General features: G+C 52.8%; 1 protein-coding gene across 1 annotated transcript in view; it reads right to left on the reverse strand.

The window, feature by feature from the left end:
* CAPN1 (calpain 1) overlaps positions 1–26,370 on the reverse strand; it is a 32,232-nt gene that overhangs the window by 841 nt on the left and 5,021 nt on the right. Inside the window, exons 7-21 of the mRNA XM_066358571.1 lie at positions 22,646–22,729; positions 22,287–22,372; positions 21,776–21,850; positions 21,478–21,638; positions 7,410–7,588; positions 6,517–6,528; positions 5,564–5,775; positions 5,430–5,469; positions 4,822–4,887; positions 4,672–4,729; positions 3,577–3,641; positions 3,079–3,147; positions 1,076–1,154; positions 513–629; positions 236–294 (exon numbers count right to left, since the gene is read on the reverse strand). Coding sequence (XP_066214668.1) covers positions 236–294; positions 513–629; positions 1,076–1,154; positions 3,079–3,147; positions 3,577–3,641; positions 4,672–4,729; positions 4,822–4,887; positions 5,430–5,469; positions 5,564–5,775; positions 6,517–6,528; positions 7,410–7,588; positions 21,478–21,638; positions 21,776–21,850; positions 22,287–22,372; positions 22,646–22,729 — 1,362 coding nt within the window. The remainder of the gene's footprint in view (positions 1–235; positions 295–512; positions 630–1,075; positions 1,155–3,078; positions 3,148–3,576; positions 3,642–4,671; positions 4,730–4,821; positions 4,888–5,429; positions 5,470–5,563; positions 5,776–6,516; positions 6,529–7,409; positions 7,589–21,477; positions 21,639–21,775; positions 21,851–22,286; positions 22,373–22,645; positions 22,730–26,370) is intronic.

The raw sequence follows: 26,370 nt of genomic DNA on the forward strand, positions 1-26,370 counted from the left end.
GGGACCCTCTCAGTGGGTCTGGAGGGGGGTTACCTTCCTGCCTCCTCTACCCCTGGGAGACTGGACTGCTGGCTCCTGTGGAGGCCTCCAGGGGGCTCCTCCCTACCTGCTTCCTCCCTCGGACCCGGACACCCTACCCCACCCTTCTAGGATGAGGGTGGCCTGGCCTTTGGGGCTGGCTCTGAGGTCACCACCCCTGAGTGCCTTCCCTCAACTGGCCAAGGGGGGTTCCCACCTTAAACAAGTCGAAGGTTACAACACCATCCAGATCCGTGTCCAGAGTTTTGAAAAACCCTGTGTGTTCGAGAAGAGGTGACATGGGGCTGAGAATTCTGAGAAGCATTCACACAGGCCCCCCCCAACCTCCCACAACACCCCAAGTTCTCTCACCCATCACCGCCATTAGAGGCTCTTTCTGCTGCCCACATCTCCTGCCACTCAGCTCCCCTGGGGCCAACCCCCAAGACCTTTGCCTCGCCGGCACACAGCGGGCACTGAAGGAGGACACTCACGGAACATGGTCTCCAGCCGCACCAGGCAGCACACGAAGTTGTCAAAGTCCACAGCCAGGTCAGGCTCCGAGTAGCGGGTGATAATGAGCTCATACAGCTTCTTGTTGAGCTTGAAGCCTGGCCCGGGAGAGCAGGTGAGGGCCAGGAAGGTGCAGCCCCGCCCAAGGGGACAGGGAGGGGCACCGCTGGAAGGTGAACCCTGCACTTCTCTCATTGGAGGCTATGGTGCAGTCCACCCCTCCCTGTCTGTGTGACCTCAGACCAGTCACTTTCCCTCTCTGGGTCTCACTTTTCTCTGTGCCCAGTGGGACAACAAAAGCTCCTATCCTCAATCCTCAAAACAAACAAACAAACAAAAAAACCCTATCCTCATTAGCTGCAGTGAAAACAAAAGCAAAAGCTATTAAAACACTTAGCTCAGTAACCATGGGAAAAAACAAGATGGCTATTCCCACACCACCACTCGCCACCACCATCACCCCAGGGACAAGGGCCAGTTGTCAGGGAAATGACCTGAGCCACCTGCCTGGGACTCCACGGGGCCACCAGCCCTCCAGCCTTACCTGCAGACTCAATGGCCATCCGCATCTCGTAGGCACTCATACTGCCCGATTTGTCCAAGTCAAACTTCCGGAAGATGGCCTGGGTGGGGAGCAGAGGGTGAGGGCTCGGCCAAGATAGCCAGCCCGTCCTAGGGAGGACTGCTGAGGGTGGAGGACTGCTGAGGGTGGAGGACTGCTGAGGGTGGAGGACTGTTGAGGATGGAGGACTGCTGAGGGTGGAGGACTGTTGAGGGTGGAGGACTGTTGAGGGTGGAGGACTGTTGAGGATGGAGGACTGCTGAGGATGGAGGACTACTGAGGGTGGAGGACTGTTGAGGGTGGAGGACTGTTGAGGGTGGAGGACTGTTGAGGATGGAGGACTGCTGAGGGAGGAGGACTGTTGAGGGAGGAGGACTGTTGAGGGTGGAGGACTGTTGAGGGAGGAGGACTGTTGAGGATGGAGGACTGCTGAGGGAGGAGGACTGTTGAGAGTGGAGGACTGTTGAGGGTGGAGGACTGTTGAGAGTGGAGGACTGTTGAGGATGGAGGACTGCTGAGGGAGGAGGACTGTTGAGGGAGGAGGACTGTTGAGGGAGGACTGTTGAGGGTAGAGGACTGTTGAGGGTGGAGGACTGTTGAGGGAGGAGGATTGTTGAGGGAGGACTGTTGAGGGTGGAGGACTGTTGAGGGAGGAGGACTGTTGAGGGTGGAGGACTGTTGAGGGAGGAGGACTGTTGAGAGTGGAGGACTGTTGAGGGAGGAGGACTGTTGAGGGTGGAGGACTGTTTGGGAGGAGGACTGTTTAGGGTGGAGGACTGTTGAGGGAGGAGGACTGTTGAGGGTGGAGGACTGTTGAGGGTGGAGGACTGTTGAGAGTGGAGGACTGTTGAGGATGGAGGACTGCTGAGGGAGGAGGACTGTTGAGGGTGGAGGACTGTTGAGGGTGGAGGACTGCTGAGGGAGGAGGACTGTTGAGGGAGGAGGACTGTTGAGGGTGGAGGACTGTTGAGGGTGGAGGACTGTTTGGGAGGAGGACTGTTTAGGGTGGAGGACTGTTGAGGGAGGAGGACTGTTGAGGGTGGAGGACTGTTGAGGGTGGAGGACTGTTGAGAGTGGAGGACTGTTGAGGATGGAGGACTGCTGAGGGAGGACTGCTGAGGGTGGAGGACTGTTGAGGGTAGAGGACTGTTGAGGGTGGAGGACTGTTGAGAGTGGAGGACTGTTGAGGGAGGAGGACTGTTGAGGGTGGAGGACTGTTGAGGGAGGAGGACTGTTGAGGGTGGAGGACTGTTGAGGGAGGAGGACTGTTGAGGGTGGAGGACTGTTGAGGGTGGAGGACTGTTTGGGAGGAGGACTGTTTAGGGTGGAGGACTGTTGAGGGAGGAGGACTGTTGAGGGTGGAGGACTGTTGAGGGTGGAGGACTGTTTGGGAGGAGGACTGTTTAGGGTGGAGGACTGTTGAGGGTGGAAGACTATTGAGGGTGGAGGACTGTTGAGGGTGGAGGACTGTTTAGGGTGGAGGACTGTTGAGGGAGGACTGTTGAGGGTGGAGGACTGTTGAGAGTGGAGGACTGTTGAGGGTGGAGGACTGTTGAGGGAGGAGGACTGTTGAGGGAGGACTGTTGAGGGAGGAGGACTGTTGAGGGAGGACTGTTGAGGGTGGAGGACTGTTGAGGGTGGAGGACTGTTGAGGGAGGAGGACTGTTGAGGGAAGAACTGTTGAGGGTGGAGGACTGTTGAGAGTGGAGGACTGTTGAGGGAGGACTGTTGAGGGTGGAGGACTGTTGAGGGAGGAGGACTGTTGAGGGAGGAGGACTGTTGAGGGAAGAAGACTGTTGAGGGTGGAGGACTGTTTAGGTAGGAGGGGAGAGGCCAAAAGACTGGGTCCGTTGCTGGGGTATGCGGGCCCCGAAAACGCAGTTTCAAGGTAGAGGGCCTGGTCCATGCGGCCTGCAGCCCAGCTGGCTCTGCTGTGACCAAGGCTGTGGGGGGCAGGGGGACCGTGGCCAGCAGAGACCACCTACCAGGTAATTCCGGATGCGGTTCCACAGGATATTGAACTCCACCAGGCCCAGCTTCCCGTTGCCATCCCGCTGGGCAGCCATCAAGAAAAAAATTCCACAGCTTAAGCCCGCGTGGGGCATGGGGTGAGAGTAAGGAATCCGGGAGCAGGGGAGACCGGCCACAGAGGGCGCCAGACGGAGGGAGAAGCAGCGAGACCGAGTGGTCAGCCGCCGGCCAGGCCTGCCCTGCTCTCTGGGCCTGTGTGGGTCAGGGAGGGCGCAGAAGAAGCACCAGCCTTAGGGACCCTCAGGGACGCAGGCCCTGCCCCACCTCTCACTAGACACAAGGCCCGTGCCTCAGTTTCCCCATCTCTATCCATGGGACAATGCCCAGGAAGGCACTGGTCCATCCACATGCCACAGAGCTGTGTCCTTTTCTTTGCGCTGTTCCTAGGACAAGTCACCCAGCAGTCTTTCTGCACCTGCGTGCCCCCAGCCCCAAGCTGCACAGAAGGATACGTCCATGAGGTTCACCATGCTGCGGCAGGACTCCAGGCTGAAGCCCTTGGTTCGCAGGTCTTTGTCTGCAGAAGAGAAACATTTCCAGCACCCCGGCCCAGAGAGCTCCCCGGGCCTGCTCTGAGCCGGGGATGCCGGGTGGGACAGAATCCGAGAGGCATGACTCCCGTCCCCTGGTATGTAACATCTAGCAGAGTGAGTGTGTCGTTGTGCTTTTATCATCAGAAATGAAGAGCTAAATTCTTTCAGTAATCAAGCTGGTGTCTCAACAGCCAGATCAACACATCAGACCAGAGTAAAACAAACTGGTGTGAAATAGACGTGAGAGGCGTGTGGGGGCAGCGAAGGCGGCCACAGTGGGGTGGGGTCTGCCGCAGCTCCAGGGGGAGAAGAGGAGGCAGTTCTGGGCCTAGGGAACAGCATGGATGGAGGTTGAAGGTCAGGGGTCAGAGGTGGGGCAAAGGGAAAGTTAGGGGCCACTGCCTTCAGCTGTGCACCTCAGGGAGCGAAGCCAGCTCTGCTCCCGAGCCACTCGGCCTCGTACGTTGGCACTAAGGTGCTGTCAGCAGCTAAGCTTTTTTAGAGACAGAGAGAGAAAGATGAGGAGCATCAACTCGTAGTTGCAGCACTTTAGTTGTTCATTGATTGCTTCTCATCCATGCCTTCACTGGGGGGCTCAGGCCAAGCCAATGACCCCTGTTTAAGCCAGCGACCTTTGGGAGCAAGCCAGTGATCATGGGATCATGTTGATGATCCCACACTCAAGCCAGCAACCTTGGGGTTTCAAACCTGGGACCTCAGCATCCCAGGTGGACGCTCTCTCTGCTGTGCCACCACCGGCCAGGCAGCAGCTAAGCTTCTAATCCCAGCAGGGCACCACACTCAGGCACAGAGAACGGGGTCCAACAAGATGGCGTGAGGAATGTGGGAGGAAAATGGGGGTTAACAGGGCTCAGGAAGGTAGTGGAAGGTTTCCTCACCCATGAAGGCCAAGGGTCGGGTTTAGCTCCATGCGGGAGCAGAAGCCTAGACTGTGGAGTTTGGAGGAAACAGGGGACGGGACACAGGGTGGAGAGCAGTCCCTCGGGGACTCACGTTTGCCGATGATCCTGTTAAGGATGGTCCTCAGCTCCTTGACGCTGATCTCCAGGTCCTGGGGGAGGATGGTGGATGGCACCCAGCCTGGGGAGAGGCTGTCCCTCAACGCCCCAGAGGCCCCCCCCCCCAACAGCGCCCCAAACCTACCTCCCCTGCCAGTTGTCTGAAGAGGGCCTTGAAGTTCTCATCAATCTCCTCTTCCGAGAGCACTTGCTGGATGGAGAAGGGGGAGCAGGTCAGGGACACCCCAGCCTAGCCCCCGCATGGGCAGTGGCTAGAAGCAGCGCTGGAAGCACTCATTAGCTACATGTCACTTCACCTCTCTGAACCTCACTTTTCTCATCTGTAAAATGGGAATCTAGTCCCCACTCTACTCCCTGGCCAGGATTCTTGTGGCCTGGAAGAGGACGCAGTTCAGCTCAGTGATGAAGGGTGAGCTTTGGCTTCCTGCTGTGCTACCCTGGGCAAATTCCTTAACTTCTCTGAACTTGAATTTCCTACTGAGAAGAAACAGTGCAGGAAACGACAAGCTGGGGAAAGCTCAGACCTGGTGTAGAGTGAGAGCACAGGGATCTCACACACTATTATCACAAAGTCCTTGGCAAACTGTAAATGAGGAACTAGTATTATTCCTTCGGCTCCTGCCAGAAGAGGCTCTGCTCTGCCGGACGGAGCCCGGAGGATAGGCCACCGGGTTGCCAGTGCACACCCAGGGTGAAGGAGGGGAGAGAGGCCTGTGGGGGCAGGGCACGCACCTCGTCAGGAAGGTTGGCCTGGACCTGGTCGTCCAGCTCCCTGTAGAGGGTGGGGAGAAAGAGGGGCCAGTCAAGGGGATGTTGGGAGGCCGGGGGGGGGGGGGCAGGAGGCAGGAGAGGGGCCCACGACTCACTCGGTCCCGGCGGTCTTCTCTGAGAAGAAGCGCAGCACGAAGTCGCCCTCCTTGTTGGGCTCGAAGGTGGAGGGCACCACCACATACTCCCCGGGCGGCAGGCAGAAGCGCGTGCTGACCTCCCGCAGGTTGATGAACTGCTCTGATCGGGCCCGAGACGCGTTGGCCAGGAAGAAATCACGCTTCAGGTGCACGGCCGGCTGGCCCACCAGCTGGCGGAGGGGAAGGTGGGGGCGGGGGCTGCAGCTGCCCGATCAGCCCAGCCTTAGGAGCTGCCCCCAGACCCAGACCCCGGGCTCCGAATACTGGCCAAGGGGCTGGAGAGCGGAATCGTGGCTCAGTCACCCTCCGGCTGCATAACCCTGACAAGGTGTTTTGTCTGTTTCCTTATCTGAAAAGTGGGGGGAATAATTCTGCCTACTGCACAGAGTGGAGGTGAATGTAGAGACTACAACCAAGAAATAACACTCCCCTTTACCACTCAGGGCTTCCTCCACGTCAGGCACCGCAGGGCACTTTACACGTGGCACCTCATTTAATGCCCATTTCACAGACGCTGACATTGAGATTTAAAGCTTAAGCAATTTGCTCAAGGGTGCAGAATGCTTAGCCATCCACTGCAAGGCCCCTCACCAGTGCCCAGAAGGCCTCTCTCAGCCAACATCAAGCAGTAAGACAGAGAGAGCTTGGGTGTGCATGTCGGGTGGAGCGCTCAGGGCCAGGGTTCAAATCCAGCCCCCTCACTGGTTACCTGCTCTGACCCCCAGGAGAGCAGTTCGCTCTGCCCACTGATCAGTGGGCGGGGCTAGGGGTACACTTTGTGAGCAGTAAAACGAGGTGACTTCTTAGTTTCCTACGTGTAAAGCTTGCCACCATCCTGCTCCCCTCTGGGCACCATCAGTCACGTATGTTCAGGTGTGTGTAAATCCAGGTGAGTCACATTCCACACCTACCTGTGGAGGAACCTACAAGAGAGACAAGGAAGTTAGAGAAGTAAGCTTAGCCCAGGGGCACAGGGGGCAGTTTGTGCTGGGGAGGGGCCCTGAGTTCTTAAAATGAGAAGGCGAGACCAGGAGGCAGGGCCCTGGGCCTGGGACCAGTGGTGACCCAGAGCTGTCTTCACACCAGAGAGAGACACCAGGGGTTTGGGGTGGGAATGGGGGGGGGGGAGACAAGATCCTCTTTGTCCCTGAAATGCCCTGAGCCTCAGCTCTGAATCAGAGCCCCCAGGACAGCCCCCTAGCCAACAGCAATGTGCTGTGCCCAGTGACATCAGAGGTCCACCCCCTGCAGGGGTCTGGGCTGGGCCGAGGCTGTGGCGTCCTTTACCCCACCAGGGAGGTCCAGGAGTTTCTGTCTGTCCTGAATATAGGGCAGGAAGCAGGGCCTTCCATATCATACACCTGCACTCGGCCTCTGTTTACACACTTTCAAGACAGGGAGCTCACTACTCCTCCAGGGAAGCCACTCGCCCACTTTTTTCTGAAGCTGAGCCACAGTCTGGCTCCGGAAGCTGCCAGCTTCCTCTTCCCAAGAGCAGCCTTCTGCCCCGTAAGAATGGGAACGAGTTCCAAAACCTTTCCCTCTCCCAGCAAACATCTCCCCCACCCCCCACTACCTGCCTGATGGGATGAATTTTAGGCCCCTGCCCACCCTAAGCCTGGCGGGGGGCTTCAGCAGGTGCTTCCCAGGGCCCCTTCTACTGCCTCAGTGGCATAATTGACCCCAGGGGCCCAGCATTGGGCGAGGGATGGCAACTGTCCTCTGGTGCCCCCTGGCGGATCTCGCCTACGGTGGGCAGGAGCCCAGCTTTTCAGCCGGGTTCTGGGCTCATCCACTCGCTCACCTCGTACACTGCAAAGCCAATGGTCTCCATGTCGCGGCCGAAGCGGCGCTCACGGCGGCGGTGCTTCTGCATGAGCGCCAGCACGAAGCTGCAGCCTGACTCGCGACCCCCGTAGTCATCGTTTGCGTCATCGATCTCCTCCAGCCGGATCTTAAACTGGGGGTTCACCCAGAAGGTGGCTGCAGTAAGGGGAAAGGTGAGCATCACGGGACCCCAAGCCTTCTCTTCCCCCGCCCGTCTGTCCATTCATTCATTTATTTAACAAGTATTACTAAGCCCTGGCCGGTTGGCTCAGCGGTAGAGCATCGGCCTGGTGTGTGGAAATCCCGGGTTCGATTCCCAGCCGGGGCACACAGGAGAAGCGGCCATCTGCTTCTCCACCCTTCTCCCTTCTCCTTCCTCTCTGTCTCTCTTCCCCTAATGCAGCCAAGGCTCCATTGGAGCAAAGTTGGCCCGAGCACTGAGGATGGCTCCATGGCCTCCGTCTCAGGCGCTAAAATGGCTCTGGTGCAGCGGAGCAATGCCCCCCCCCCCCGGTGGATCCTGGTCGAGGTGCATGTGGGAGTCTGTCTGTCTGCCTCCCTGCTTCTCACTTCAGAAAAATACGAAAAAAACCCCAAACCCACAACCCTCCCCCCCAAAAACCCAAGTATTACTAAGTGCCCACAGTGTGCCATGTATCAGACACGCAGTGGGGGCACATAGAGTCCCCACCTTCAAGAACTCACATTCCTGATAGGGGAGGTAAAGTATGAGCAAGCCAGGTTAATTGAAGGAACAATTAAGAGAATAAGGAAGCTGGAGTTGGTCAGGAAAAGCATCTTTGACGTGAAGTTTGAGCTGAGGACTGACGGGGGAGCCCTGGGGAGCCAGGCAGAGGGAGAACTAAGCCCCCACACACGTGGGGACAGCCAGTGTTTAATAAGGGTTTGAGCTCAGGTGAGCAGGGGACCCAAAGAGATGCCAGAGGTTGGCAGGAGCAGGGTGCTGGTGCGGAGCGCGGACTGAATGAATCAAGGAGCAAAAGGCCCTATGACAGCCTTACACAGGAGGGGCATGGTTGGACTAGGATTTTGTTATATATATGTTTTTCTTAATTCAGCCAAGGGTTTTGATGAATTTATTATTACTAAAATGGGTTAGGATTTTAAAAGATGGCTGGAGCTCCTGTGTGGCCCCTGATTTAGAAGAGGGTGACAGAAAGCAGGTCCGATAGGAGGCCACAGAGCTGCAAAGGGTGACAGGACTTGCATTTCTGGCAGTTTATACAGCCCCCTTGACTAAAACTACGTGCTGGGTAGAATATGCAGCATTTCCTTTTATTTATTTATTTATTATTTATTTATTTTTTTTTACAGAGACAGAGAGAGAGTCAGAGTGGGGGATAGACAGGGACAGACAGACAGGAACGGAGAGATGAGAAGCATCAATCATTAGTTTTTCGTTGCACATTGCAACACCTTAGTTGTTCATTGATTGCTTTCTCATATGTGCCTTGACCGTGGGCCTTCAGCAGACTGAGTAACCCCTTGCTCGAGCCAGCGACCTTGGGTCCAAGCTGGCGAGCTTTTTGCTCAAGCCAGATGAGCCCGCGCTCAAACTGGCAACCTTGGGGTCTCGAACCTGGGTCCTCTGCATCCTAGTCTGACGCTCTATCCACTGCGCCACCGCCTGGTCAGGCCAGCATTTCCTTTTAAAGGCACTAATAAGCCACAGCATCCCCACACCAAGCTGACATTAATAAAAAAGATAAACTCAGCAAGGTGGCAGGATATAAAATTAATACTCAGAAATCAGAGGCATTTTTATACACTAACAATAAACTGTCAGAAAGAGAAATTAAGGAAGCAATCCCCTTCACCATTGCAACCAAAAAAATAAAGTACCTAGGAATAAATTTAACCAGGGAGATTAAAGACTTGTACTCGGAAAATTATAAAACATTGATAAAAGAAATCAGGGAAGATACAAACAAGTGGAGGCATATACCGTGCTCATGGTTAGGAAGAATAAACATCATTAAAATGTCTATATTACCCAAAGCAATTTATAAATTCAATGCAATACCGATTAAAATACCAATGACTTACTTCAAAGATATAGAACACATATTCCAAAAATTTATATGGAACCAAAAGAGAACACGAATAGCTTCAGCAATCTTGAAAAGGAAGAATAAAGTGGGAGGTATCACACTTCCGGATATCAAGTTATACTACAAGGCCATTGTACTCAAAACAGCCTGGTACTGGCATAAGAACAGGCATATAGATCAATGAAACAGAACAGAGAACCCAGAAATAAACCCACACTTTTATGGACAACTGATATTTGACAAAGGAGGTAAGGAAATACAATGGAGTAAAGACAGCCTCTTCAACAAATGGTGTTGGGAAAATTGGACAGCTACCTGCAATAAAATGAAACTAGACCACCAACTTACACCATTCACAAAAATAAACTCAAAATGGATAAAAGACTTAAATGTAAGCTGTAAAACCATAAGCACCTTAGAAGAAAACATAGGCAGTAAGCTCTCTGACATCTCTTGCAGCAATATATTTGCCGATTTATCTCCATGGGCAAGTGAAATAAAAGACAGGATAAACAAATGGGACTATATCAAACTAAAAAGCTATTGTGCCCTGGCCGGTTGGCTCAGTGGTAGAGCGTTGGCCTAGCATGCAGGAGTTCCGAGTTCGATTACCGGCCAGGGCACACAGGAGAAGCGCCCATTTGCTTCTCCACCCCTCCCCCTCTCCTTCCTCTCTGTCTCTCTCTTCCCCTCCTGCAGCCGAGGCTCCATTGGAGCAAAGTTGGCCCTGGTGCTGGGGATGGCTCTGTGGCCTCTGCCTCAGGCACTAGAATGGCTCTGGTTGCAGCAGCAACGCCCCAGATGGGCAGAGCATCGCCCCCTGGTGGGCGGGCCGGGTGGATCCTGGTCAGGCGCATGCGGGAGCCTGTCTGACTGCCTCCCGGTTTCCAACTTCAGAAAAATACAAAAAAAGCTTTTGCACAGCTAAAGACAATAAGAACAGAATAAAAAGACAAACTTCACAATGGGAGAATATATTTGACAATACGTCTGATAAGGGGATAATAACCAAAATTTATAAAGAACTTGTAAAACTCAATACCAGGAAGACAAACACAATCCAACCAAAAAATGGACAAAAGAAATGAATAGACATTTCTCCACGGAGGACATACAGATGGCCAATAGGCATATGAAAAAATGCTCAACATCACTAATCATTAGAGAAATGCAAATTAAAACCACAATGAGATATCATCTCACACCAGTCAGAATGGCTCTCATCAACAAAACACAGAGTAAGTGCTGGCGAGGATGTGGAGAAAAGGGAACCCTCCTGCACTGCTGGTGGGAATGCAGACTGGTGCAGCCACTGTGGAAAACAGTATGGAGCTTCCTCAAGAAATTAAAAATCGAACTGCCTTTTGACCCAGCTATACCACTGTTAGGAATATACCCCAAGAACACCATAGCACTGTTTGAAAAGAAGAAATGCAGCCCCATGTTTATGGCAGCGTTGTTCACAATAGCGAAGATCTGGAAACAGCCCAAGTGTCCGTCAGAGGACGAGTGGATTAAAAAGCTTTGGTACATATATACTATGGAATACTACTCAGCCATAAGAAATGATGACATCGGGTCATTTACAACAACATGGATGGACCTTGATAACATTATACTGAGCAAAATAAGTAAATCAGAAAAAACTAAGAACTATATGATTCCATACATAGGTGGGACATAAAAAATGAGACTCAGAGACATGGACAAGAGTGTGGGGGTTATGGGGTGGGGGGGAGGAGAGAGAGGGGGTTGGGGGAGAGGAGGGGCACAAAGAAAACCAGTTAGAAGGTGATGGAAGACAATTGGACTTTGGGTGATGGGAATGCAGCATAATCAAATGTCAAAATAACCTAGAGATGTTTTCTCTGGACATATGTACCCTGATTTATCAATGTCACCCCATTAAAATTAATTTAAAAAAATAAAAAAGATAAATAATAAGTGTTTGTGAGGATGTGGAGAAATCAGAACCTCACACAGAGCTGACTGGAAAGTAAAGTGGTACATTTTGCCCTGGCCAAACAGCTCAATTAGTTAGAGCATCGTCCTGATACACCAGGGTTGTGGGTTCAATCCCCAGTCAGGACACATTCTTTCTCTCCCTTTCTCTCTCTTTAAAATCAATAAAAGGAAATAAATAAATAACATGGTACAGCCACTTTGGAAAATAGTCTGGAAATTCCTCAGATGGTTAAACATAGAATTACCACATGACCCTGCAATTCTCCTAGGTATATCCCCGAGATAAATGAAAACATACACCCACACAAGAACTTGTATGTTAATGTTCACAGAAGTATTATCTATAATAGCCAAATGTAGAAACAACCAAATCTTCCATCAACTGATGAATGGATAAACCAAATGTATAACTGAACAAAGGAATATTATTCAGCAATAAAAAGGAATAAAGTACCTATATACGCCATAGCATGATGAACCCTGAAGACATGTTAAGTGAAAGAAGTCAAACACAAAGAACCACATATTCCCTGATTCCAATTATATTAAATTATATTGTCCACCCTGACCAGGCAGTGGTGCAGTGGATAGAGCATCGGACTGGGATGCCGAGGACCCAGGTTTGAGACCCCGAGTTTGCCAGCTTGAGCGTGGGCTCATCTGGCTTAAGCAAAAAAAAAAGCTCACCAGCTTGGACCCGAGGTCACTGGCTCGAGCAAGGGATTACTCGGTCTGCTAAAGACCCGCGGTCAAGGCACATATGAGAAAGCAATCAATGAACAACTAGGGTGTCACAATGAAAAACTGATGATTGATGCTTCTCATCTCTCTCCGTTCCTGTCTGTCTCTATCTATCCCTCTCTCTGACTCTCTCTCTGTCTCTGAATAAAAAACAAATTAAAATTAAAATTAAAATTAAATTATATTGTCCAGAAAAGGAAAATTCATAGATTTGCTTGGTACCAAAGGCAGATAAAGACATCACAAGAAAATTACAGACCAATATCATGTGAGAATATTGTTATAAAAATCCTCAACAAGGCCCTGGCCGGTTGGCTCAGTGGTAGAGCATCGGCCTGGCGTGCGGTGGACCCGGGTTCGATTCCTGGCCAGGGCACATAGGAGAAGCGCCCATTTGCTTCTCCACCCCCCCTCCTTCCTCTCTGTCTCTCTCTTCTCCTCCTGCAGCCAAGGCTCCATTGGAGCAAAGATGGCCCGGGCGCTGGGGATGGCTCCTTGGCCTCTGCCCCAGGCGCCAGAGTGGCTCTGGTCGCAGCAGAGCGACGCCCCGGAGGGGCAGAGCATGCCCCCTGGTGGGCAGAGCCTCGCCCCTGGTGGGCGTGCTGGGTGGACCCCGGTAGGGTGCATGCGGGAGTCTGTCTGACTGTCTCTCCCCGTTTCCAGCTTCAGAAAAATACAAAAAAAAAAAAAATCCTCAACAAAACACCATCAAACCAAACCCAACAGTCTTTTTTTATTATTATTATTATTATTATTATTTTTTCTTCTGAAGTTGGAAACAAGGAGGCAGTCAGACTCCCGCATGTGCCTGACCGGGATCCACCCGGCATGCCCACCAGGGGGCGATGCTCCACCCATCTGGGCCGTTGCTCTGTTGCAACCAGAGCCATTCCGAGTGCCTGAGGCAGAGGGCATGGAGCCATCCTCAGTGCCCGGGACAACTTTGCTCCAATGGAGCCTTGGCTGCGGGAGGGGAAGAGAGAGACAGAGAAGAAGGAGAGGGGGAGGGGTGGAGAAGCAGTTGAGCGTTTCTCCTGTGTGCCCTGGCCGGGAATCGAACCTGGGACTCCTGCACACCAGGCCGACGCTTTACCACTGAGCCAACCGGCCAGGGCCCCAACAGTCTTTTTAAAGGATTATATATCATGAAATAGGATTTAATCCCAAGAATGAAAGGATTGTTCAACATAGGATCAATCAATGTAATACATTAATATAACAAAAAGAAAAAACACACACACAATTATCTTAGTTGATGCAGAAAAGGCATTTGACAAAACGCAACAAACATTCATGATAAACTATTTGGACACTCCAAAAGAGAGATACAAATGTCTAATAAATAAACACATGAAAAGATACTCAATATCATTAATAATTAAAAAAATACAAATCAAAACTTCAATGAGATACCACTTTATAGCCACTAGGATGGATATAGTAAAAAAAGATGGACAATAACAAGTGTTGACAAGGATGTCGAGAAACTGGAATCCTCAGACATTGCTAGTGGAATATAAACCAGTATTGCCACTCTAGAACAGTTCCTCAAAATGTTAAACATGGAAATACCATACAACCTAATGATTTTCCTTCTACTTATAGACCCAAAAGAACATATGCTCACACAAACACATGTGCCTGAATGTTCATAGCAGCATTACTCATAAGAGCCAAGCATGGGAAACCACCCAAATGTTCATCAACTGATGAATGAATAAGCAAACTGTGGTATACCCAATCACAGACTATATTACTCAGCCATAAAAATGAAATGAAGTGCTGGTACATGCTACAATGTGGATGAACTTTGAAGATACTATGTTAAGGAAAATAAGCCAGGCACAATTCTATGTCTCTGCCATGTCCAGAACAGGCAAATCTGGGGAGTGGGGGAGAGGGAGTGACCTACTAATGGATGCAGGGCTTCCTTTGGGGGTAGTAAAAATGTTTTGGAATTGGGTAATGCTTATGATTTCACAACACTGTGACTACACTAAAACCCACTGAATTGTACACATGAGAAGTGTGAATTTCATGGTATGTGAATGATCATAATTCTTAAAAACAGGTATTTAGGGAAATGTATTGCCTTAGGTGCTTATATATATATAGATAGATATAAAATACCTAAATTAATAAAATAATCCTCTAATTAAAGAGGTCGTAAAATAAAGTTTAAAAATAAACCCAAAGAAAGCAGAGGAATGACATAAACAGAAAAGCAAAGATTAATGATATAAAAAATACTGCCTGACCAGGCGGTGGCACAGTGGCTAGAGCGTTGGTCAGACTGGGATGAGGAAGGACCCAAGTTCAAGACAGTGAGGTCGCCAGCTTGAGCACGGGCTTATCGGTTTGAGCAAAAAGCTCACTAGCTTGGACCCAAGGTCGCTGGCTCGAGCAAGGTGTTACTCGGTCTGCTGAAGGCCCACAGTCACGGCACATACGAGAAAGCAATCAATGAACAACTAAGGTGTCACAACGAAAAACTAATGATTGATGCTTCTTATCTCTCTGCGTTCCTGTCTGTCTGTCCCTATCTATCCCTCTCTCTGACTCTCTCTCTGTCTCTGTAAAAAAAAAAATACTATGCATAGGATCAACAAAGTCAGAAGGCATTTCTTTATAAAATCTAACATTGATAAATTTCTCACAGGATTAACAAAGACAAAGGAGACAGTGCAAATAAGCAACACTATGAATAAAGAGAGAATATCAGCAGATGAGGTATCAGAATATATTAAGAATAACTTCAGCCTGACCAGGCCACCGCAGTGGATAGAGCATCAGACTGGGATGCAGAGGACCCAGGTTCGAGACCCTGAGGTCGCCAGCTTGAACACAGGCTCATCTGGTTTGAGCAAAAGCCCACCAGCTTGAACCCAAGGTCGCTGGCTCCAGCAAGGGGTTACTCGGTCTGCTGAAGGCCCGCGGTCAAGGCACATATGAGAAAGCAATCAATGAACAACTAAAGTGTTGCAATGCGCAATGAAAAACTAATGATTGATGCTTCTTATCTCTCTGTTCCTGTCTGTCTGTCCCTGTCTATCCCTCTCTCTGACTCAGTCGCTGTCTCTGTAAAAAAAATAAAAAAATAATAATAATAATAAATAAATTAAAAAAAAAGAATAACTTCACCCTAATAATTTTGAAAACAGATGCAAAGGATAAACTCCCCCAAAATACAACTCATCAAAATAGGATCAAAAGGAAATAGAAAGCCTGAATAAACCTATCAGCATTAAGGATACTCAGTATCAAAAGTTAATCTTCATATAAAGAAAAGAGCAGGCGCAGTGGATAGAGTGTCGGACTGGGATGCGGAGGACCCAGGTTCGAGACCCCAAGGTCACCAGCTTGAGTGCGGGCTCATCTGGTTTGAGCAATAGCTCACCAGCTTGGACTCAAGGTCACTGGCTTGAGCAAGGGGTTACTCAGTCTGCTGAAGGCCCACGGTCAAGGCACAAATGAGAAAGCAATCAATGAACAACTAAAGTGTTGCAATGCGCAATGAAAAACTAATGATTGATGCTTCTTATCTCTCTGTTCCTGTCTGTCTGTCCCTGTCTATCCCTCTCTCTGACTCTCTCTCTGTCTCTGTAAAAAAAAAAAAAATTTTTTTTTTAAATTTAAAAAAATAGGCCCTGGCCAGTTGGCTCAGCGGTAGAGCATCGGCCTGGCGTGCAGGGGACCCGGTTTGATTCCCGGCCAGGACACATAGGAGAAGCGCCCATTTGCTTCTCCACCCCGCCCCTTCCTCTCTGTCTCTCTCTTCCCCTCCCGCAGCCAAGGCTCCATTGGAGCAAAGATGGCCCGGGCGCTGGGGATGGCTCCCTGGCCTCTGCCCCAGGCGCTGGAGTGGCTCTGGTCGCAACAGAGCGACGCCCCAGATGGGCAGAGCATCGCCCCCTGGTGGGCATGCCGGATGGATCCCGGTCGGGCGCATGCGGGAGTCTGTCTGACTGCCTCCCTGTTTCCAACTTCAGGAAAAAATATATATATAAATAAATAAATAAATAAATATTTTAAAAAAGAAAAGAAAAGAGCAGGCCTTGACCTGTGGTAGTACAGTGGATAGAGCGTCAACCTCTATCCACTGAGGAATGCTGAGGTCACCAGTTTGAAATGCTGGGCTTGCCCGGTCAAGGCACATACCGAAAGTAACTACTATGAATTGATGCTTCCCACTTCTACCCCCTCTTTCTTTTTCTCTCTCCTCCATCTAAAAATCAATAAATAACAAATAAAAAAAGAAAAGAGCAGGCCCGACAGCTTTATAGACCAGTTCCACCAAACAGTCAAGCAACAACACATCCCCGTCTCATGCAAACTCCTCGGAAACAGAAATGGAGAGAACACTTCCCAGTTCACTTTAGAAGACAGATATAAATACAGCAGTGATACTAACACTAGACAAGGTAAAAAAGGAAACTTTACCCTTTGTAACAGCATGGATAGACCTGGAGAGTATCACACTAAGCGAAATAAGCCAGTCAGAGAAAGACAAGTATCATGATTTCACTTACACGTGGAATCTTTTTTTACAGAGACAGAGAGAGAATCAGAGAGAGGGATAGACAGGGACAGACAGACAGGAACGGAGAGAGATGAGAAGCATCAATCATTAGTTTTTCATTGCACATTGTGACACTTTAGTTGTTCATTAATTGCTTTCTCATATGTGCCTTGACCGCAGGCTTCAGCAGACCGAGTAACCCCTTGCTGGAGCCAGTGACCTTGGGTTCAAGCTGGTGAGCTTTTGCTCTAACCAGATGAGCCCGCGCTCAAGCTGGCGACCTCGGGGTCTCGAACCTGGGTCCTCTGCATCCCAGTCCGACGCTCTATCCACTGCGCCACCGCCTGGTCAGGCACACGTGGAATCTAATGAACAAAGGAACAAAACAGAAACAGACTCCGACACAGAGAATTGAATGACAGCTGTCAGGGGGAGGGGGTAAGGGACGGGGTGAAGGTGAAGGGTGTCTATGGCCATATCATTCTGAACACCCCTGATCTTGTCTGATCTCAAAAAAGGCGACGGGATTAAGAAAAAAACAAATGAACCCCTCATACATAGATAATAGTATGGTAATTACCTGAGGAAAAGGAAGGTAGGAAAGGTCAAAGGGGGATAAAAAATGGTGATGGAGCCCTGGCCAGTTGGCTCAGTGGTAGAGCATCGGCCTGGCGTGCAGGAGTCCCAGGTTCGATTCCCGGCCAGGGCACACAGGAGAAGCGCCCATCTGCTTCTCCACCCCTCCCCCTCTCTTTCCTCTCTGTCTCTCTCTTCCCCTCCTGCAGCCAGGGCTCCATTGGAGCAAAGTTTGCCCAGGAGCTGTGGATGGCTCTGTGGCCTCTGCCTCAGGTGCTAGAATGGCTCTGGTTGCAACAGAGCAACGCCCCAGATGGGCAGAGCATCGTCCCCTGGTGGGCGTGCCGGGTGGATCCCGGTCGGGGGCATGCGGGAGTCTGTCTGACTGCCTCCCTGTTTCTAACTTCAGAAAAATACATAAAAAAAAGGTGATGGAAGGAGACTTGACTTGGGGTGGTGAATATATACAATATATAGATGATGTATTAGAGAATTGTACCCCTGAAACCTATATTATTTTATTAACCAATGTTACCTCAATAAATTCAATTTAAAAATAAAGAAACAAGCCCTTGGCTGCTTGACTCAGTGGCAGAGCATCGGCATGGCCTGTGGATGTCCCGGGTTCGATTCCCGGTCAGGGCACACAGGAGAAGTGCCCATCTGCTTCTCCACCCCTCCCTCTCTCACTTCTCTCTCTCTCTCTCTTTTCCTCCTGCAGCCATCACTAGATTGGAGATTGGAGCGAGTTGCCCCAGGCACTGAGGATGACTCCCTGGCCTCCAACTCAGGCACTAAGAAGAGCTCAGTTGCTGAGCAATGGAGCAAAACCCCAGATGGGCAGAGCATCACCCCAAACAGGGCGTGCTAGCTGGATCCCGGTGGTGGCTAGCGAAAGTCTGTCTCTGCCTCCCCTCCTTTCACTTAATAAAAACCAAAAAGATGTATGAGCCCTTTATGATGAACATTATCAAATTTTGAGCAAGACATAAAAGAATGCCAAAATAGAGATATACAGTAGTCCTCCCTTATCCGTGGGACATATGTTCCCAGACCCCAATGGATGCCTGAAACTGTGGACAGTACCAAGCCCTATATGTTCTATGTTTTCCCCCATAAAAACATACCTATGATGTTTAATTTACAAATCAGGCACAGTAAGAGAGTACCAACAGTTACCAGTAATAAAATAATAATTATAACAATATAGTGTAATAAAAGTTATGTGAATGTGGTCTCTCTGTCTCATAATCTTATACTGTACTCACATTTTTTTTTTTTTTTTTTTTTACAGGGACAGAGTGAGTCAGAGAGAGGGGTAGACAGACAGGAACGGAGAGAGATGAGAAGCATCAATCATCAGTTTTTTGTTGCGAGACCTTAGTTGTTCATTGATTGCTTTCTCATATGTGCCTTGACCGCGGGCCTTCAGCAGACCAAGTAACCCCTTGATTAAGCCAGCGACCTTGGGTCCAAGCTGGTGAGTTTTGCTCAAGCCAGGTGAGCCCGCACTCAAGCTGGCGACCTTGGGGTCTCGAACCTGGGTCCTCCGCATCCCAGTCCGACGCTTTATCCACTGCACCACCGCCTGGTCAGGCCTTATCCTTCTTTTTATGACATGAGGTGTCACAATGCCTATGTGATGAGATGAAGGGAGGTGAATGATGTGGGCATCGTGACGTAGCATCAGACGACTGTAAGGACTACTTGAACACAACCACTGTGATACTATGGCAGTGGGTCCAATAACCTAGACTGCACTAAGCGACTATCGGGCAGGTGGCAGATACAGAGCGAACGTGCTGATCGAAGGGATGATTCACAGCCTGGGCGGGCCTGCCCAGCTTTCATCCTGCTATTCAGAATGGCTCGAGATTTCAAACTTAAGAATTGTTTATTTTGGAATTTTCCATGTAATACTTTCAGACAGCAGTCAACTGTGGATAACTGAAAGTGCTAAAAGCAAAAACACAGATACAGAGGGACTATTGCATCCCCTCTTAAATAAGACTCAAAATGGTAATGATGGCCGTTCTCCCCAAATTGATCTATAGATCCAATGCTATTCCAAACTGAATTCTCAAAATGGTGTTTTGTAGGACTTGGTAAGCTGATTCTAAAACTCACATGGAAAAATAAAGTGCAAGAAGATTAAGAGGCCTGTCCGGTGGTGGCGCAGTGAGCAGAGCCTCGACCTGGGACACTGAGGTCCCAGGTTCGAGACCTTGAGGTCGCTGGCTTGAGTGTGGGATCATTGACATGACCCCATGGTCACTGGTTTTAGCTCAGGGGTCCCTGGCTTGAAGCCCAAGGTTGCTGGCTTGAGCAATGGGTTACTGGCTCTCGAATGGAGACCCCCACCAGCACCGCTCAAGGCACATTTGAGAAAGCAATCAATGAACAACTAAAGTGCCGCAACTATGAGTTGATGCTTCTCATCTCTCTCACTCAAAAAAAGAAAAAGAGAATAGCTAAGAAACTTCTGAAGAAGAAGTCCTGTCCAATAGCAGGACTTCTTACAAATCTATAGCAACTAGGTCAAGATGCTGATGCTGTTGGCAGAGGGACAGACCAAGGGATGGAATGGTGAGCCCCAAACAGACCCACACATACGCGGGAGCTCTGTGATGCTGCTGGCACCACAGGGCAGGCCGTGAGGAAAGGACACACATCTCAACAAGTGGGACAGGAAACAGCGGTTACTTATTTGGGGAAAAACTGAAACTGGATCCCTACGAGGGAGAAGAAGGCTTCAAACAGGAGGGCTGTGAGCCAGCTGAGAGCTGCCAGAGGGCGCGGGGTGCGAGGGTGGCCCTGGCGGGCTTGGCAGAGCCACAGCTGTGAATGACCCTCAACAGAGCGGTTGCAGCATCGTGGGGAGGACGGCAGCTGGACTGGAGGGGGTTAAAAACCGAAAAGAAGTAAGAAAGGAAACCGTGTGGCAACTCCTGAGAAACTCTGCTTTGAAGGGGAGCAGAGAAACGGGTGAGGAAGTGAGGTAAAGAAAGCTCTGCCTTGTTTGAAGACGGACGATTCTGCAGAATGACACGAGAGGCGATGGGCGAAGGAGCAAGGCTTTCAGAGCTGAGGGGAAACTGGGTCCTGAAGAGAGGTCGGGGCCCCTAAAGCAGGGATACTGCCAGTCCCAGGAGGGAAAGCAGCAAAGACGGCCCAGGCCCAGACAGGCCGGGGGACGGAGGTGGGAGTGTGAGGGGGTGCCCTGCACGACGAGGGCTTTCTTTCGGTGACAGGCCAGGCCAGGCAGGCGGATGAGCGGAGGGAAGTCTGTGGAGACAGTGGGGACGAGGCTGACAAGCAGCAGAACTGCCAGGGGCTCATTTGCGGTTTGTAACCATGAATTTACTTACGGGGAAAATACAGCCAGTTGTGTGATTTCTCTCCAGCCACCACTCAGTGGTTCCGGAGTTGGGGAGGAGGGTTCAACTAGCAATGTGCTTATGCCAAGCGAGAGGAGCTCAGGGAGCCCGGAGCCAGGAAACGGAGAGTTCTCGGGGCAAGACTAACATGATGACTCGAACCTGATAAGAGGAGGCCAGGTGGGCGATGGAGGGCAGTGCACAAGGGGGGGGTTCAACAGACCAGACTGGCCCTGAGGCTGAAGGCGGCGGGGAGGGCGCTGCGAGGGCGGATGGCAGTCAGAGAGGGACAAAGGTGATGAAGGCCAGGACAGAGGGGGCCAATGGCGAGGTCAGAGAGGGCGTTTGCAACAGCTCCAGGGTGCTCTCAGCGTGCCGGCTGGAAGCATGAAGGTGAAGGTTGCGGCAGGCAGCAGACCCAGTCATCAGCACGGATCTAGAAGCCCGGAGGAAGGTGTGCGAGGAGGCAGGGAGGAAGACTGTGGGCCGGGAGGGAGGTCTCGGCCAAAGAGTGACAGGAGGTGCCTGGATGGCAACAAGGTCTTCTTCCCTGGTTAGCACCCTGGGCTCAGGCCCCAGGACGGTGAGGCAAGCGTGGCTCTTTAAATCGTACAAGGTCATTCAATCTTTTACTCCTCAAAGCAAAGCTGGGAGATCAACACAACCATTCCTATCTTACGAGTGAGGAACTGAGGCTCAGAGCACGTGCCTTGCCGAGGCATTTGAGCCAGGAGGCAGCAGGGCCCAGCCCCCAGCCCCGTGCGCCCCACGCCCCATACAGCCAGGCCAGGTCACCTGGGTAGTTCCGGCAGCCCCCTGCGGTGCTCCCCCTCCGCCAGGTGCCTTCGTAGAGGGTGGTGTTCCATTTCCGGAACACTCGGCTCTTGAGGGCGTCAGGCGTCAGGTTGCAGATTTCCAGGCGGGTGAACTCACGCATGAAGTCTCGGAATGACATCCTGTGACATCAAGGTGCAGAGGTGAGCCGTGGTCCCCAGCCAGGACACGCAGGAATATGGCACATGCTGGGTTTGTGTGTTTGAGAAGTGGGGCACAAGGACCCAAGAGAGGCCAGACCCAGGAGGGAGCTGCTCACCAGAACTCCCCATCCTCCATTTTGATCCGGAGCTGCTCCCGTTCATAAGGGTCCACATTGTTCCATTCTGAGGAGCTGTGGGGAAAAGGGCGCTGCCAGGGACTGGTGGGCACTGGCCTGCCTGGCCTCTGTCCCTGGGGCCTGTCCTCCCCTAGCCCAGGTCAAGGTCAAGCTCCATGATCCCAGTTCCAGGGATTGCCTTGTTCCGGCTGGGTCAGATGCCCTGAGGATGCTCAGAGGCTGGGCACAGGGGTCCAAGTGGTTCCTGAGCTTGGTCCATAGACCCAGTAACATAGAGATGGGCCCCTCTGCTCCATCCTGAGCCCACCACAGGCTGGCAGAGCCCTAAGCAGAAACGCCAGTGGCACTGACCAGCCTCCCCCACCTCCCCGGCCAGCGCCCACGGCCGCTCACCCGTCGCTCCAGGCTCCCGTCCACTCCACCTCGCCCCAGGGGTTCCGATCCTGACCAGCCTCCCCCACCTCCCCGGCCAGCGCCCACGGCCGCTCACCCGTCGCTCCAGGCTCCCGTCCACTCCACCTCGCCCCAGGGGTTCCGCATCCTGATCAGGCTCACCATCTGGCCCATGTAGTTCACCTGTTCCCCGGAGCTCCCATCAGTGCCCGTTTCCGGCACGCACGTTAACACTCCTTCCCACCTCACACCCTGTTCAGTACCCAGCACCACACCCCGCCAGAAACATCATGAAAAAGCAGCTATGTACACAAACTACAGTGAATCAAGCAGGCCGAGGTAGACACCTCAGAATATGAGTCCCCAGGAGACAGACAAGGTGCTACTACAGGAGAGCCAGCCCCTTCCACTGCCCTGACCACAGGGCACTACCCTGCAGGGAAGGCCCCACAGTACCTGCTTGGCTCCAGTCACAGAGTAGGCATGGCCTTTCACCAGCTTCTTGAAGGTGACAGCCTCCATGTCCAGAACACTGGAGATCTGCAGAAAGACACATGCTATGGTCAGGAGTGAGCTTCCAGGGACCTGGTCAGCACCCCCACCGCCCCAGGTAAGAGATGAGCCCAGAGCACCTGGGTCTTAGACATTCACACTCGCACATATAACAGTTATTGGGAATGGCAGGCAGGGACCCTGACCCCGTCTAACCCAACACCTCCACATATCAGTGCTGCCCCTAGAAGGGGGGCTGCCCAAATACCTCACCAACATCACCAATGGTGGGGAACCTGAGTACCCCAATAATGCTTCTGGCCAAAGCTAGCCAGACGCCATGCAAACACACGGAGTTGGAGTTGAGGATGCAGTTGGTGGTGGGGGTGGAGCGTGTTATCAACGATGAGGTCTGAGATGAGTCATGGGAACACAGGAGCAGGACAGGAGTGAGTGCAGAGTGCAGGAGGGAGGCGGGGCTGACGGAGCTGGACCGAGCAGGAGCTGGGCTCTGAGCTGGTGAGCTGGACAGCGATGGGCATGGCATTAGAGCCCAGGAATGAGGAGCAGAAGGACGGAAAGACAAGCCAAAGTCTGAAGTTTGGGGGAAAGGAAGGATGGGGAGGGAGCCAGGCATGGAGGTGTAGAATGACGGGAGGGCAGGGCTGGGTGAGGCTGGGTGAGGACCCAGATGTGCGGTGGGAGATGGGTCTGGAGCAAAGCCTGGGGGAGGGGGAGGGGAGGGGAGGATGAGGGGCAGGGTGAAAGTGAGGGGGAGAGTAGAGAGGGGGAGGGGGAGGATGAGAATGGGTGAGGGTAAGGGGGAGAATGGGGGTGACAGGGAGGGGAAGGACGAGGATGAAGGTGAGGATGAGGATGGCGAGTGGGAGGGGGAGAATGGGGGAGGATGAAGGTGAGGATGAGGGGAAGGGGGAAGATGAAGGTGACAGTGAGGATGGGTGAGGGTGAGGATGAGGGAGAAGGTGAGGATGAGGGTGAGGGGGAAGGTGAGGGTGAGGATGAGGGTGAGGGGGAAGGTGAGGATGAGGGTGAGGGGGAAGGTGAGGATGAGGGTGAGGGAGAAGGTGAGGATGAGGGTGAGGGGGAAGGTGAGGATGAGGGTGAGGGAGAAGGTGAGGATGAGGGTGAGGGGGAAGGTGAGGATGAGGGTGAGGGAGAAGGTGAGGATGAGGGTGAGGGGGAAGGTGAGGGTGAGGATGAGGGTGAGGGGGAAGGTGAGGATGAGGGTGAGGGAGAAGGTGAGGATGAGGGTGAGGGGGAAGGTGAGGATGAGGGTGAGGGGGAAGGTGAGGATGAGGATGAGGGTGAGGGGGAAGGTGAGGATGAGGGTGAGGGAGAAGGTGAGGATGAGGGTGAGGGGGAAGGTGAGGATGAGGGTGAGGGGGAAGGTGAGGATGAGGGTGAGGGGGAAGGTGAGGATGAGGGTGAGGGGGAAGGTGAGGATGAGGGTGAGGGAGAAGGTGAGGGTGAGGATGAGGGTGAGGGGGAAGGTGAGGATGAGGGTGAGGGGGAGGGAGAAGGTGAGGATGAGGATGAGGGGGAGGGAGAAGGTGAGGATGAGGGTGAGGGGGAAGGTGAGGATGAGGGTGAGGGGGAAGGTGAGGGTGAGGGTGAGGGGGAAGGTGAGGGTGAGGATGAGGGTGAGGGAGAAGGTGAGGGTGAGGATGAGGGTGAGGGGGAAGGTGAGGATGAGGGTGAGGGGGAAGGTGAGGGTGAGGGTGAGGGGGAAGGTGAGGGTGAGGATGAGGGTGAGGGAGAAGGTGAGGGTGAGGGTGAGGGTGAGGGGGAAGGTGAGGATGAGGGTGAGGGGGAAGGTGAGGATGAGGGTGAGGGGGAAGGTGAGGGTGAGGATGAGGGTGAGGGAGAAGGTGAGGGTGAGGATGAGGGTGAGGGGGAAGGTGAGGATGAGGGTGAGGGGGAAGGTGAGGATGAGGGTGAGGGGGAAGGTGAGGGTGAGGATGAGGGTGAGGGGGAAGGTGAGGATGAGGGTGAGGGGGAAGGTGAGGATGAGGGTGAGGGGGAAGGTGAGGGTGAGGGTGAGGGGGAAGGTGAGGGTGAGGGTGAGGGGGAAGGTGAGGGTGAGGGTGAGGGGGAAGGTGAGGGTGAGGATGAGGGTGAGGGAGAAGGTGAGGGTGAGGGTGAGGGTGAGGGAGAAGGTGAGGATGAGGGTGAGGGGGAAGGTGAGGGTGAGGGTGAGGGGGAAGGTGAGGATGAGGGTGAGGGGGAAGGTGAGGGTGAGGGTGAGGGGGAAGGTGAGGGTGAGGGTGAGGGGGAAGGTGAGGATGAGGGTGAGGGAGAAGGTGAGGGTGAGGATGAGGGTGAGGGGGAAGGTGAGGGTGAGGGTGAGGGTGAGGGGGAAGGTGAGGGTGAGGGTGAGGGGGAAGGTGAGGGTGAGGGTGAGGGGGAAGGTGAGGGTGAGGGTGAGGGGGAAGGTGAGGATGAGGGTGAGGGAGAAGGTGAGGGTGAGGGTGAGGGTGAGGAGGAAGGTGAGGATGAGGGTGAGGGGGAAGGTGAGGGTGAGGGTGAGGGTGAGGATGAGGGTGAGGGGGAAGGTGAGGATGAGGGTGAGGGTGAGGGTGAGGGAGAAGGTGAGGGTGAGGATGAGGGTGAGGGGGAAGGTGAGGATGAGGGTGAGGGGGAAGGTGAGGATGAGGGTGAGGGGGAAGGTGAGGATGAGGGTGAGGGGGAAGGTGAGGATGAGGGTGAGGGGGAAGGTGAGGATGAGGGTGAGGGGGAAGGTGAGGGTGAGGGTGAGGGGGAAGGTGAGGATGAGGGTGAGGGAGAAGGTGAGGGTGAGGATGAGGGTGAGGGGGAAGGTGAGGGTGAGGGTGAGGGGGAAGGTGAGGGTGAGGGTGAGGGGGAAGGTGAGGGTGAGGGTGAGGGGGAAGGTGAGGGTGAGGGTGAGGGGGAAGGTGAGGGTGAGGGTGAGGGTGAGGGAGAAGGTGAGGGTGAGGATGAGGGTGAGGGGGAAGGTGAGGATGAGGGTGAGGGGGAAGGTGAGGGTGAGGATGAGGGGGAGGGAGAAGGTGAGGGTGAGGATGAGGGTGAGGGAGAAGGTGAGGATGAGGGTGAGGGGGAAGGTGAGGATGAGGATGAGGGTGAGGGGGAAGGTGAGGATGAGGGTGAGGGGGAAGGTGAGGATGAGGGTGAGGGGGAAGGTGAGGATGAGGATGAGGGTGAGGGGGAAGGTGAGGGTGAGGGTGAGGGGGAAGGTGAGGGTGAGGATGAGGGTGAGGGAGAAGGTGAGGGTGAGGATGAGGGTGAGGGGGAAGGTGAGGATGAGGGTGAGGGGGAAGGTGAGGGTGAGGATGAGGGTGAGGGAGAAGGTGAGGGTGAGGATGAGGGTGAGGGAGAAGGTGAGGATGAGGGTGAGGGGGAAGGTGAGGATGAGGATGAGGGTGAGGGGGAAGGTGAGGGTGAGGGTGAGGGGGAAGGTGAGGGTGAGGATGAGGGTGAGGGAGAAGGTGAGGGTGAGGATGAGGGTGAGGGGGAAGGTGAGGATGAGGGTGAGGGGGAAGGTGAGGATGAGGATGAGGGTGAGGGAGAAGGTGAGGGTGAGGGTGAGGGTGAGGGAGAAGGTGAGGATGAGGGTGAGGGGGAAGGTGAGGGTGAGGGTGAGGGAGAAGGTGAGGGTGAGGATGAGGGTGAGGGAGAAGGTGAGGATGAGG

Source organism: Saccopteryx leptura, chromosome 1, assembly GCF_036850995.1.
Source record: "Saccopteryx leptura isolate mSacLep1 chromosome 1, mSacLep1_pri_phased_curated, whole genome shotgun sequence".
NCBI lineage: Eukaryota > Metazoa > Chordata > Mammalia > Chiroptera > Emballonuridae > Saccopteryx > Saccopteryx leptura.